General features: G+C 41.8%; 1 protein-coding gene across 2 annotated transcripts in view; it reads left to right on the forward strand.

Moving 5' to 3' along the window:
* ripor2 (RHO family interacting cell polarization regulator 2) overlaps positions 1–14,151 on the forward strand; it is a 109,770-nt gene continuing 95,619 nt past the window's right edge. Inside the window, exon 1 of one of the 2 annotated variants that reach the window (XM_034160149.1) lies at positions 1–200. In XM_034160149.1, coding sequence (XP_034016040.1) covers positions 125–200 — 76 coding nt within the window. In that variant the 5' untranslated portion in view covers positions 1–124. Of the gene's footprint in view, positions 201–11,538; positions 11,753–14,151 lie in introns of those variants that run through there. The other variant, XM_034160147.1, reaches the window with a different exon arrangement.

Consider the following 14,151-nt stretch of genomic DNA (forward strand, 5'->3'; position numbering starts at 1 on the left):
AGTTTTCTGAGGGGGAACTCAGCAGCACTGGTGCCCTGTAGGGAAGGTCCACATGGGTGGAAGAACCAGGCTGATGCCCACTGTTGGATGAGGAGACGTTACACACCAGCACCTGAGTGACATCATGGAGCTGCCTCCACACCTGAACTGGATACGTAACCGACCCTGGAGGCCTCATACCTCCTGGAGAAAGTTTAACCGTGAGTTTGATGCTGGAGTCATTTTTGTTTGTGTTGTGATATTTGTGGTATGTGGTCACATGGGGTCTATTGGCTGAAAGGCCTGAGAAGGGTTACTGGTTTGGGCAGCACAGTGGTTTAGTGATTAGCACTGTTGCCTCACAGCAAGAAGGTCATGGGTTCGAGTCCCACCTGTGGCCTTTTTGTGTGGAGTTTGCATGTTCTCCCTGTGTTTGGGTGAGTTTCCTCCCTGGTGCGCCGGTTTCTTCCCACATTTAAAGACATGCAGGTTTGGTGAATTGGAAACTTTATAATTGTCTGTATCTCTCTTGCAAAAGAGGTCTCGATCTCAATGGGACTAACCTGGTTAAATAAAGATTCAATTAAATTAAAATTCTGCAGTCTCTATTGGCGCTTCAACGATCTGAACCATCCAGGTGGTTCTGGGTTCTCAACTGGTAAAGTATAATATGACACCGTGGTTTTCTTTGTTTCTACACCGAGCAGGCGCCGTCTCCCACAGTGGACTTAGTGTCAGAGTAGATTCACATTTCGGAGGACACATGAGGGCGTGTCGGAATATAAATATGCATCCAGCTGATGTCTGGAGATTTGTCACTGTCGACCTGCAACATCAGGACGGGACTCACGCCCCACATGAAATATTCACCATCTTTGTTTGTCCAGCTGTAATGGAAGCTTTTCTGAGACTCTTCCACATTCATCCTCCTCATAAAATACTATCTGCAGCAGCTTTTATCTTGCTCTGTTGCACAGCGGTCATTCGATTGAATCAGACTGTCAGTGAATGTTTAATTGAAATGGCATCTGTGTTGGATGTGTAGTGTCAGATTGTAGGCAGAATGGATTACAGCGCTCGTGTGGCTTTGCCAAGTAGTTCCGCTGGTGTTTAATTTGGATCCTTGTAGCACAGACTAAGTTGCGAGTCCAGCAGTTGGCTCTAGGGCTACAACTACAGAGTGACCCAAAAAAACAGAACCCATAAAATGTGTGATAAATCCCACAAAGGTTCGGTCTGTGTACGATCATTCCCAAAAGTTTCAGTTATTTGTTGGTGAAATGGCAAAATGTCTTTTCCTTGTTTGACCAAGACATGTTGGGGAAGACGACTGGGCCTATTTTGCCAACAAATCATACGACTTGGAGCATAATTTTAAAAGAACATGACCTTTATGCAAAGAGACCAAGATAACTGAAACTTTGGGCAATGATTGCACACAAACTGATGTTTATGGGATTTATTAAATTTTTTATGGGTTCTGGGTTTCTTCGGGGGGGGGGTCACCCTGTTATTCTGTTATTATTTTTTATAATTGATTGTTCAACCGATTATTTTCTCGATTAGTTGTTATTTTCTTAAAATGGTTAAAAATGTCCATCACTGTTATCAGGAGACCAAGATGACACGTTCAAATGTCTTGTTTTGTCCACGACCAGAAGATATTTAATTTACTGCCAGATAGCAGTGAAGCATGAAGTAAAATAAACAAGAAGAAGATGAAATCAAAGCTTTTTTTTTATTATTCAAAATAATTACATTTTTTAAATTATTTGGACTTATTATTATTATTTTTTAATATTATTATTTTTAACTAGTTTAGTAGATCCTGCTACTTACTAACTTCTATACCAAAAAATCACGCATTCATTACTATTAATAATAGTGATTATAATAATTATTTATATAGGGCTTTCTCAGGGATCAAACACTAAACAAAATAAAAATTACACAACAATAATGCACAAAAATCCCAAATTAAGGCTAATAATACGTAAAAAGGCGGCTTTGCTTGAGCTGCTGCCCCTGCGACCCGACTCCGGATAAAGCGGAAGAAAATGAATGGATGGATGCTACTTGTACTCTGGAAAATAATAATCAGTCAATTATCAACATAAGTGTCAATTAATTTAATGATAACAAGTGACTGATCACAGCAGCTATTTGGCTCTAGACTATATGGTTTTGCAGCTACGTGCTGGTGAGCTCCAGGTGCGTACCCCAAAGTTATAGGTAAACAGGGCCAGGTCCATAAGCATTTGGATGTTGGCACAGTTGTAAATTTCCAGCAAATCTCTGTGCACCAATGTGCATGTTGCTCTTGAGTTGAGGTGTGATCAGACACAGTGTTTGTGCTTTGCTGTCATGCAGCAGCAGAAAGTGACTGCACCATAGATCAACAAAATCCTGTTCGGCAGTTCGGTGGAGAGTTTTTCCTGCTGTTTATATTTCATCATATTTACTTTAGGTCAAAAGATTTAATGGAAGCATGACATTTTAATTACTCTGATTTGTACCAGCAGAGACGAGATTCTCTGCTGTTTGCGGACGATGTGTTTCTGTTGGCTTCGTCAAATCAGGACCTTCAGTGTGCACTGGGGCGGTTTGCAGCCGAGTGTGAAGCGTCTGGGATGAAAATCAGCACCTCCAAATCCGAGGCCATTGTTCTCGACCGGAAAAAGGTGCTTTGCCCTCTTCAGGTCGGTGTCCTTGCCTCAAGTGGAGGAGTTTAAGTATCTCGGGGTCTTGTTCACGAGTGAGGGACGGATGGAGTGTGAGATCGATAGATCGGTGCAGCATCTGCAGTGATGCAGTCGCTGTATCGGACCGTCGTGGTGAAGAGAGAGCTGAGTAGGGGGGCAAAGCTCTCGATTTACCGATCGATCTACGTTCCAATCCTCACCTATGGTCATGAGATTTGGCTCATGACCGAAAGAACGAGATCGCAAGTACAAGTGGCCGAGATGAGTTTCCTCCGCACGGTGGCTGGGCGCTCCCTTAGAAATACGGTGAGGAGGTCAGTCACTCGGGAGTAGCTCAGAGTCGAGCCGCTGCTCCTCCACGTCGAAAGGAGTCAGTTGAGGTGGCTCGGGCATCTTTTCTGGATGCCCCCTGGACGCCTCACTGGAGAGGTGTTCTGGGCACGTCCCATTGGGAGGAGGCCCTGGGGAAGACCCAGGACACGCTGGAGGGACTATATCTCTCGGTTGGCTTGGGAATGCCTTGGGGGTTCCCCCGGAAGAGCTGGGGGAGGTGTGTGTGGATCGGGAAGTCTGGGCGGCTTTGCTTGAGCTGCTGCCCCCGTGACCCGACTCCGGATAAAGCGGAAGAAAATGGATGGATGGATGGATGGATGGATGATTTGTACCATGCTGGTTTTCTTCCTCTCTGGTTCATGTAAGGACCACAAGATGGGGCGGGTCCATGGCACAGAGATGGAGAAGATGTTGGAAGATCAAGGTGCTCATCTGCTTCCTCTCAGGAAGCTTTGGTGGACAATCAGCTGCACTTTGATACTTCGCGTGCACTTGTATTTCTTTGCCAGAACCCCTCTCACTTCAGTCCATTATCTAATTAGCAATCTACTGGGATCAAATGCATACGACTTTTAAAGGGAATTACAAATGACAGTTTGCTTTCTTTTGACACCACAAGTTTTACGCCGGATGCCCATCCTGACACAGCTCTAGTTGTACATGGAGAATGGGGCAAAGGTGGTCTTGAATTGGCAAAACGTCTGTTTTCGAAGTATGCATGTTAGTCGCTTACACATCCATGCTGTCCAAAACACTCCCATCAGTAATTAAGAGATGAAATGGCGTCGCTTCATGCTCTCTAGAATAAGCGCCATGTAAATGTGCAGACTGGGGTTGGGTGCAGCCTGAATGCACTTGCATGATTTTGATGCGATACAGATGTGCTCTGTGTCTGACATCTGCCGTTGCGCCTGCTGTGTGAGCACTCTGACTACATTCAGGTCAGTTATACACTGGTGATTCTTTAACTGCGGGCACTATTGGCCTTGTAAATGTAATTTCCACCACACCATTGCCTTACAATATAAAGCGCCTTGGGGCAACTGTTTGTTGTGATTTGGCGCTATATACATATGCTCTGATGTCACTGTTTATCTCCATAGAAACTACCCAAACAATCTTTCATACAAACTGTTTAAAGGGACATTACAGTGTTGTGGTGGAAATTACGGCAATAGTGTGGGACAACTACATTTTGTTTAAAAAAAATCACAACAGTTGTATGACATTGAATACCCCAATTATGTTTTGATTATTTTACTGATATTTTATTCAGAGATATTTTAAAACATTAGAAAAAACATTTCTTTATCATTCATTTTTATCATTGAAGATCAAAAGTCTGGGTGTGGGACAAGCACAAAACGGCAACATTTGCATAGAATGATGCTGAAAAAAGGTGAAAAAGTCATCATAGACTACTAGAACAAATTTGTTAACACACTTTCATTGTAAAGATAACTATAAAAGTGTGAAATTTCCCCTTTTTTCTGTTTTTCATACAATATGATCAAAGGACATAAGTGCCCGTAGTCTAAGAATCACCCACACGTCTGTGAGCTTTCCAGGCAAAAAGATCAGATCCCTCCCCCACCCCCAACCATTTGGGTCACTTCAGATGATAATGTGAGCATAGGCTCGGTGTATCCCGCAGAGATGCATTAGAAATAGAGTATTGATTGAAACTGAATGCATAATGGGTGCGAGGAGCTGACAAATGTTGCTGAGCCAAGAGTGGAATCATTTAGCGGTCGAGTCTCGACTAAGTGCTGTTGTTCTGGTGCGTCCTCTGAGAGCACCATGACCTCATCAGGACATTTCAAAGCAGCAAAATGAACAAGAAGAACTCCAAGTGCAAACGTGCACGCTGCACACCATGGTGCCCTGGTGTGTCCTGATGATTTTGGTGGCGATGGCTCATTGAGGAAGAGGCACTGATTTGATGTCATTATGGCAAACCAAAGTTGAAATGCTGATCATTACAGAGTGTGTGCACTGTGCAAGAATTTGACATTTGATCAGCGTTGTTTAATGGAGCTGCTGAAACCCATTACGGGGGGACAGGTGGTTTCTGATAACCGGCAGCAGACTGCTGAAGTCAGGCCACTCATTAAGTGCAGGAAGGAAAGAAGCAATAATTTATTACTGAGGAAAAACAAACATGCGGTTATTTGTCTAGACATGTCATGTGAAATGGAAAAGTAACAAATGGCACAGAACTGCTCTGCTGCACTGAGTGATGCTTTAGAAAATATTAAATGTGTTGCAGGTTCAGGTATCTCCAAATGACTCCCAGAAATCATAAACCTATACAGTCAGATCCATGGGAATTTGGATTGATCATTTATGTATTTTTACGATGCACATCAGTGAAGTGGCGATAGCACGGTATTGTTTTCACTGGCGTGTGCATGTTTCTATGGGCAGGATAATGCAAAAATGGCTGGGCAGATTTATTTCAGACTTGGTGGGAGTATTACCTTGATAGATATTGATAGATATCTAGAGTAGGGATGAGCTGATAATCACCTGGGCTGATGATCGGCTGATAATAGACCAGCTGGTAATCTAAAGGTGAGTAGATTTTGGAGTAGCACGGTCAAATGTGACAGTAAATTAAAACATGGTCTGAAAAACACTTTTTGTATATCTCAACAATCAAGATACCAAAATGGATTAGATGAGATTAGATTAGATAGAACTTTATTAATCCCTTGGACTTGCATCTCAGATGTACCTTCAGGTCTTTTTTTTAATAAAACCCTGGTGTGGTGTCTGTTTCTCAAACCCTCATGTCCTGTGCACTGGCAAAATTTCCTGTATATTCGTTTTGTAAATTGTGTCAGTAGCATGGCCAAAGCAGGGGGTCACCCCTTTGAGTCTGGTCTGATTGAGGTTTCTTCCTCAAATCATCAGAGGGAGTTTTTCCTTACCACTGTGGCCTGTGTGCTTGCTCTGAGGGCTGGTAAGGTTAGACCTTACTTCTGTGAAGCACCTTGAGGCAGCTTTGTTGTTATTTGGAGCTATATAAATGAAATAAAATTAACTGAATTAAAATTGAATGTCAGATTGCCACAGATGGAAAAGCACGATAGAAATGCAGTCTACTCACTATTTAAGAGGAAGCAGGTATGGTATAGTTGTCACCTCTAAAATCTTAACTCTTGCACTTCTGAAGAAAGGCTTCACCTCTGGCGAACATGGGAACCAATCCATGGAGCAGAATGTATACTGGACCATGTCAAAGCAGCACAGAATGAAGCTGGTAATTAAAAACAGAACAGCAGTGTTGCTTGGAAAGCTGCTTATCTGCTTTCTGCATGTTGTGCAAATGGGGCTAAATTGTAACTTTTCTGAAATGGGAAGTTGTAAAAGAAAATACTTATACTATAAAAGCTCATCTTCTGCAAACATAACGGTGCTGTTGCCATCTGCAGGGAACAGTTATGTTCCTCAGATTGATTTAAGACACCTTTTGTGCAAAAATGCACACCATGAGGGTGATGTTTAGCTTCTCTCACACAGCAGCTGTGTGTCCTTGTGCAGAGAGATGACACAGACATGCACTTACTGTTTCCTTGCAGGAGCAATAAAATTGATTTTGCCTTAGCCTGCAATTTGATTATATCGGATTTGAGTTTGTTTTCCAGGCAGGCGATTCATTCTGCTTTTATGTTTTATGGCTACATAAATATTATGAAGTCACAAAATACACTCTGAGTTCAAACTTTTGAATGGTACTCTCATTGTACTGTCTTCTCCCTGTGTTCACCAGTAGGGGGCGTCGATAGTTTAGTACACAGACTTGCAGAACATGTACAAACATAATGTTCCTCAGAAGGAAATTAAGCAACACTTTCCAAATCTGCAGTGTCTTCTTGTGAAAGCATTTCCGCTTCTTTTTTCTTTTCTTTTCTTTTTTTAGTTGGTATGCTGAGGACAAAGTGTTGCTCAAAGGGAAATGTGAATGATGCAAAAACCCACAATAAGAGTTCCAGCTGACTGATGGCTCCTCAGTGGTCTGAACTCTCCCACCTCGTAATGTCTCCGACTGGAGATCTGATTAAATTAACACTCTACGAGATTTGCTTCCGCGACCCGCCTGACTCGCGCACACATTTCCCCTTTATGCTCTTCTTGTTGTCACCCCCTTCCCTCTTTTCTCCGCCTCTCCATTCCTCACCTCTGCCCACTTTTCATTATCTTTATTGCTCTATTCTCTCACGTCTCCTCTCTCGTGCCCTATGACCTCTGTCTGTCTCCATCACTTCCCCACCTTTCTTTTGTCTCATCCCTCCTTCCAATCAGATTTTAAATGGTGCTCTCCGAAACATCATCCCACTCCATAGCAACGCACCTCCTCACCGCTGGAGCCACTAATGTAGGAGGCGACGTGTGGATGTGAAACGACATCAGCACAGACTGCATGCATCGCATCGACTCGTTTTCAGCGTGCCAGCTGCACGCAGCTTAAAATGTTTCTTTTCACCCTTTTGCTTGTTGCTCACTCGTTTTACTCCTCTTTTTGTTTTGTTTTCTGTTTACTCTGTTTGCTCTTCATCCCTTTCTTGCCAAAAAGCTAATTCAGTCAACAAGCGTTCGTGCTCGCAGGGCACGCGTGAGTGTGGAATGGCGTGTCGGCCTTTTCTCTGCAATTTCAAACAATAAAGTCGACTAGCGGGTCTGCTGCGTGGGCCACTTATGGACTGAAACGGAGTGATGGAGAAAGATAAGGAGATGTAGAGAGGACTGAACAAAAGAAAATGCTGCCAGCATTTCCTAACATGGAAACATGCTGTGCTTGTTTATTTGAGTAAACGCTCTAAACCTCGTTTGTACGGCCGCACGTGTTTCAATGTCTTAAAAAAAAAAAGAGAAAAAAACCTGGAAGTTTTAAAATAATGTCAAAATTAAAATTTTCTCAGTAAATTGCGTAAGAGTTTGGATTACAAAACACCGCGAGTTGTGATTAAAGCGTTGGGCTTGAGACCAGAGGATCCTCGGTTCAAATCCCAGTATGACCGGAAAATCACTTAGGGCCCTTGGGCAAGGTCTTTATTCCCCTAGTTGCTCCCACTGTGTAGTGAGTACCTTGTATGGCAGCACCCTCACATCGGGGTGAATGTGAGGCATTATTGTAAAGCGCTTTGAGCATCTGTTGAAGATGGAAAAGCACTATATAAATCCAGTCCATTTATTTGAATGAACAGCCAGACTGCTGAATACCAGCTGACCCTCAGGGTGCAGCTCTGCAGTGTGAACTCTGACCTCTGCAAGAGTTAGAATAACAAGAATTTCCTCATCAGGGTGATGTGAAATATTTTATGGTTTCTTTCACATTTTTTAAAAGATACATAAAAGTTCAGCTGGCATGGTGGTCTGTTTTATGTATGTATGTATGTATGTATTTAGTTATATATTTGGAGGTCAGAGGTCAAAATTGAGGGTTTTTTTCACGCATTTTCAGGAAAATGTTTAATTGGACCAAATAAAAATTTTGCCATCCCTGAATATTTAAACTTAAAATCTGCTTTGTAGCCTCAGTGACAACTGTGATATTTATTTATGTATTTATTTTTTACTTTATTTATTTATTTATTTATTGATGAGGTGGGTAGATGTTCTCACTTTGATGTTTCCCTGCTGTGACAGCATCTAAACTGGAATTATTTTGTCACAGTATCACACAGCTGTGTGGCTGTTGTCACTGTAGGGCAGCTGCAGGTGATCCTTCAAAACAGGTAATGGGTTTTTGATGACCTCATGCACATTTACAGTGACCCATTGTGTCACCTTGTGTGAAGCCTCCACCCACTTGTGCACACTTTCTCAAAAAGCCACAGCTGCAATAGGCTCATCCTTTTTTTTTTTATCACATTGTTGCTCAACCTTCCTTCCAGTTCTCCACCCTAATTCTCAGAAGTTGGGTCCTCCCTTCCTGAGTGTTTACATAATTTTTCTTGATGCATCCAGTGTCTCCATGTTCACTTTCTCTCTCTTGAATCCAATTGTTGGATTTTACGTGAGTGGATTCATAATGGTTAACGCTGTCTGACTACAGCAAATGACATGAACTGTGTGTTCTCTGCTTGTGAAGGAGGTCAACTTCCCCATTCTGCAGCCAGCAGGTGTTGGTTGAAACATGCACGAGAGGACACAGTGATGTGCAGGACATCGTGGGAACGGAAACTGTGGCTTTGAAAGTGCTCAACGCCCAGTGGCTCCACCCTGTCCTGTTCGTTCTGGCATCTGGATCTCCCTGACAGAAAGACGGCTCCTGCCTAAAAACAGTCTACGGTATCTAATGAAGTGCGCGCAGCTGCGGGGCTGATGGAGTAAAGAGTTTTCAGTCGTGTGTCCAACCGGGTGTAAGCAAAGTAACTTGAGGAGGTTTAAACTACAACCCCAATTCCAGTGAAGTTGAGACGTTGGGTAAAATGTAAATAAAAACAGAATACAATGATTTGCAAATTCTCTTCAACCTATATTCAATTGAATACGTCACAAAGACAAGATATTTCATGTTCAAAATGATAACCTTTATTGTTTTTGTGTAAATAGTTGCTCATTTTGAAATGGATGCCTGCAACACGTTTCAAAAAAGCTGGGACAGTGGTATGTTTATCACTGTGTTGCATCACCTTTCCTTCTAACAACACTCAATAAGCATTTGGGAACTGAGGACACTAATTGTTGAAGCTTTGTAGGTGGAATTCCTTCCCATTCTTGTTTGATGTACGACTTCATTTGTTCAACAGTCCGCGGCCTCCGTTGTTGTATTTTGCACTTCATAATGCCCCACACAGTTTCAATGAGCAACAGGTCTGGACTGCAGGCAGGCCAGTCCAGTACCCGCATTCTTTTACTACGAAGCCATGCTGTTGTAACACGTGCAGAATGTGGCTTGGCATTGTCTTGCTGAAATAAGCAGGGACGTCCCTGAAAAAGACGTTGCTTGGATGGCAGCATGTGTTGCTCCAAAACCTGGATGTACCTTTCAGCATTAATGGTACCATCACCAATGTGTAAGTTGCCCATGCCATGGGCACTAACGCACCCCCATACCATCACAGATGCTGTCTTTTGAACTTTGCACTGGTAATAATCTGGATGGTCTTTTTCCTCTTTTGTCCAGAGGACACGATGGCCATGATTTCCAAAACCAATTTAAAATGTGGACTCATCAGACCACAGCGCACTTTTCCACTTTGCGTCTGTCCATTTCAAATGAGCTCAGGCCCAGAGAAGGCGGCGGCATTTCTGGATGTTGTTGATGTATGGCTTTTGATTTGCATGGTAGAGTTTTAACTTGCACAGTTCGTTACTATATGTAGTGACGAACTGTGTTAACTGACAATGGTTTTCTGAAATGTTCCTGAGCCCACGCAGTAAGATCCTTTACACAATCATCTCGGTTTTTAATGCAGTACAGCCTGAGGGATCGAAGGTCATGGGATTCAATGTTCATTTTCAGCCTTGCTGCTTACATGTATAAAGTTCTCCAGATTCTCTGAATCTTCTGATTATATTATGGACTGTAAATGATGGAATCCCTAAATTCCTTGCAATTGAACTTTGAGAAACATTGTTCTTAAACTGTTGGACTATTTTTTCACGCAGTTGTTCACAAAGTGGTGATCCTTGCTCCATCTTTGCTTGTGAACAGCTGAGCCTTTTGGGGATGCTCCTTTTATACCCAATAATGATACTCACCTGTTTCCAAACAGGTGTTCTTTGAGCATTCATCAACTTTCCCAGTCTTTTGTTGCCCCGTCCCAACTTTTTTGAAACGTGTTGCAGGCATCCATTTCAAAATGAGCAAATATTTGCACAAAAACAATAAAGTTTATCAGTTTGAACATTAAATATCTTGTCTTTGTGGCATATTCAACTGAATATAGGTTGAAGAGGATTTTTAAATCATTGTATTCTGTTTTTATTTACATTTTACACAACGTCCCAACTTCATTGAAATTGGCGTTGTACATATGATGAAAATGTTGGATGATTGTCTTGGCAGAGAGGCATGTAGTCATTGATCCACCAATCCAGTTGCTTATCTGGGTGGGCTTAAAGATTGAATGGGGTTGATTCTGAGTCCGTCTCCACTGAGTTGATAACCTTTTCAGAAATCTGACGAACAAACATAGACGGTTGTTGATTAAAAAAAAGAGGAGACATTAACTTACATAAATTAAGCCAGTTGGAGGATTTTCCAGCACCTCCTGATAACACTATACACTTATAGTGTATACCAGATGTGCCAACCAGGGAGCAGTCTAGGATAGAGTGCCTTGCTCAAGAGCATATCAGTAGTAATAAGTAATGTAAGTAATAAGTAATGAGTGCTGACTGTTTCAGTTGAGCAGTTCGGCTGCCCGTTACCTTTCCTCCTCAGGTGTAGCTGTTGGCAGCGCGGCCCGGTGTGGACGCCGCTGCACGCGTGGTGCCAGCCTGCACAGCTGTCATGCAGGAGCTGTATAGTTGCCATTGTCTGATGCCCTCTGTGCCCTGTGTGACAAACCGAGAGAAGCAAAGAGTGAATGAGCAAGTGAAAAGGATTCAATTGTGGATCGTAGAAAGACAGAACACAATGGCGGGAGGGAGTAAGGAGGCTCAAAAATACAGATTAGCACAAAGGGAAGCTGAGAAGAAGGAAGCCGGATTATACTTTAATATAATGTACCACAGAGTCGGGGCATACAACTGTACAAAGATGAGAAGATATTATTCATACTGTATGTATATTTTATGAATTTTTTAGCATTATTTTCGGCTAACAACATCCAGTGTTTTCATTTGTCTTTAGCATCATACACCAGACTAAACAACCGTATCATCAAAACTTTATGTTGTGTGACTTTCCAGGCCAAACTTGATTTATTCACTTTTGGTGTAAGGGAGGGCATTTGTAGTCAACCCCCCTGCCAGCAGTAAAAGCACTACCTTTGATAGTTTGTGACAATTCTCATGAGCTGCTAACTTTGATGTTAGCATTGCTAGCTGATGTTGACATTCCCAGTGAACTGTTAGCATTAACAGCAATGGTAGATTTGAACTTGGGTGATTCCCATTTAGTATTTTGTCATTACCCATAATGCATTGTGGTGTGGGAAATAGCTGGAAGAGTTTTGGTTTCTGTTTCCTTCTACGTGGGTTAATATGAAATCTTTTAGGAACGCAGCTAACTTAAGATTGCTGAAGTTTATGGGACTGTCAGCATGGTGAATTCCAACTTTCAAATTTTGTTCAGTGCGGTTTTACTGGAATATGGAAGGAAAGAATAAATAACTGAACGCTGAGCTTGCACTGTTGCATAGAGATATGTTGCATTATGGGCAATAACAAAACACTGAATTGTTTCTTGATGTAGCTCTCGTTTTTAGCTACATTATTTGTCACTTTGCTTTTTTAATGCCATTTTCTTGCACGGCATACATACAACTTCTAGATTTAACGTGAAGCAATAAAGTGAGATACTGCAATCTTCTGTGGCTATCTAGCTTACTCAAATCGCATTACCGCCAAATAAACAGAGAAGCTGATTGGTCGGAACACCAGTAACTTCAGATGGCATTATTGAACAGTTGATATTTTCATAATTTATCATAAACCCAAAGAATCTAGTTGGACTACATATTTTAGGGTCATTTTCTATTATCTGTTAAATTATTTATGCACAGCTACAGTCACAACTTATTTGTAGGGATTTTTTTTTTTCATGATGACATCGATTTGTTTGTATGCATTAACTGGAGCATGCTTGTTGGGCAACATGCTGTTTTTGGACCTTAAGTTAGTGCAACACCTCAAGTTCATACACTATATCACTTTCTGCACACATTATATGTATATGTATATACATTTAAATACTGAGATTTTTAATTCTGGGATTCACACAAATTGCTCTTTATAATGCAGAATATATTTTATTTGATTTATATACGCTGTTAGCATTGTTACAATTTGAAAATTACGTGAGACCAAGCCTGTGTGCATACGTGGGCACATTCTGGTCGTCTATGCGTGTGCATGCACATACACACTCACACACACACACACACACACACGAACCTCAAATGAGTCAGATAGTACCATGACAAATTGGATTTACCACGCAATGCCCTCATTATTGTTACCAGGGTAACCAGGCAGGCACCCTTTCACAATCATTCCATTTTTTCATCCTTCTTAAGTGTAAGAGAAAAAAGAGCCAGAGGCCTGAGTAGTGGAGAGGAAATGTTCAGAGAGGTGCTTTGGCCGAATCTCTCTGTTTTTTGCAGACTTACCCTTGTGTCAGTTGTGGGAGATGAATGTAGCTTCAGATATTTTTATGCATTGGATTTTGTGCCGGAGCAGCCGAGCTGAACTGAAGAGCTTCTGACTGAACCGTCCTCCTCTGAGGACTTCCCGTTTCTCTCCTCCATCCTTTTCTATCACGTATGACCAAACGCGATCTGTCATGGCACAGCAGAAGACCTCACACTGACATTAAGAACTTTCTGTCTCTTCCTTTAACTTTGTAACGTGGCTCTCCACGAGTTCGATATCTCCGAGTCCTCTGGGCCGAACTGCTGCATGTGCCAGAAATAACAGTTTCCTCAGCAGTTTGTGAAGTTTTGTTTAGAAACTGCATCAAGTTGTGTAATGCATTAGTCTGTCTGTCTGCATCAGTTACCATAAGTTTTATCATTTTTTTGCTTGGACCAAACACACACACAATTCATTCATTTTTTTATACCTGCTTACTCCAATCAAGGGTCAAGGGGCCACTGGAGCCTATCCCAGAAGACATATATAAAGTTAAGGAACAAATACAATTTAAACATACAGACCTCATTTGCCAGCCATGGAAAGTAGATGATTACCTCTGATTTGACCTTGACCTTTGACCAGAACATGTATTGTAAGAAGAAGGTCCTCTGAGTTTATTGATTACATTTGAATAAAATTGCTCTTTGCATTTTGGAGATGCAGCCGTGGACAGAAGACGATGACTGCTGAGTTGACTTTGTTGACCCATGACATGACCTATGTTGAGAGGACTAACAAAATGGTTACAAAATCTTGATTAAAAATAACTCTCATTTTCTTATGCATTGCAGTTCACCACCTAAAAGAAATTATGTTCCATCAA

The sequence above is a fragment of the Thalassophryne amazonica genome, chromosome 20 (genome assembly GCF_902500255.1).
Source record: "Thalassophryne amazonica chromosome 20, fThaAma1.1, whole genome shotgun sequence".
In the NCBI taxonomy this organism is placed as follows: Eukaryota; Metazoa; Chordata; class Actinopteri; order Batrachoidiformes; family Batrachoididae; genus Thalassophryne; species Thalassophryne amazonica.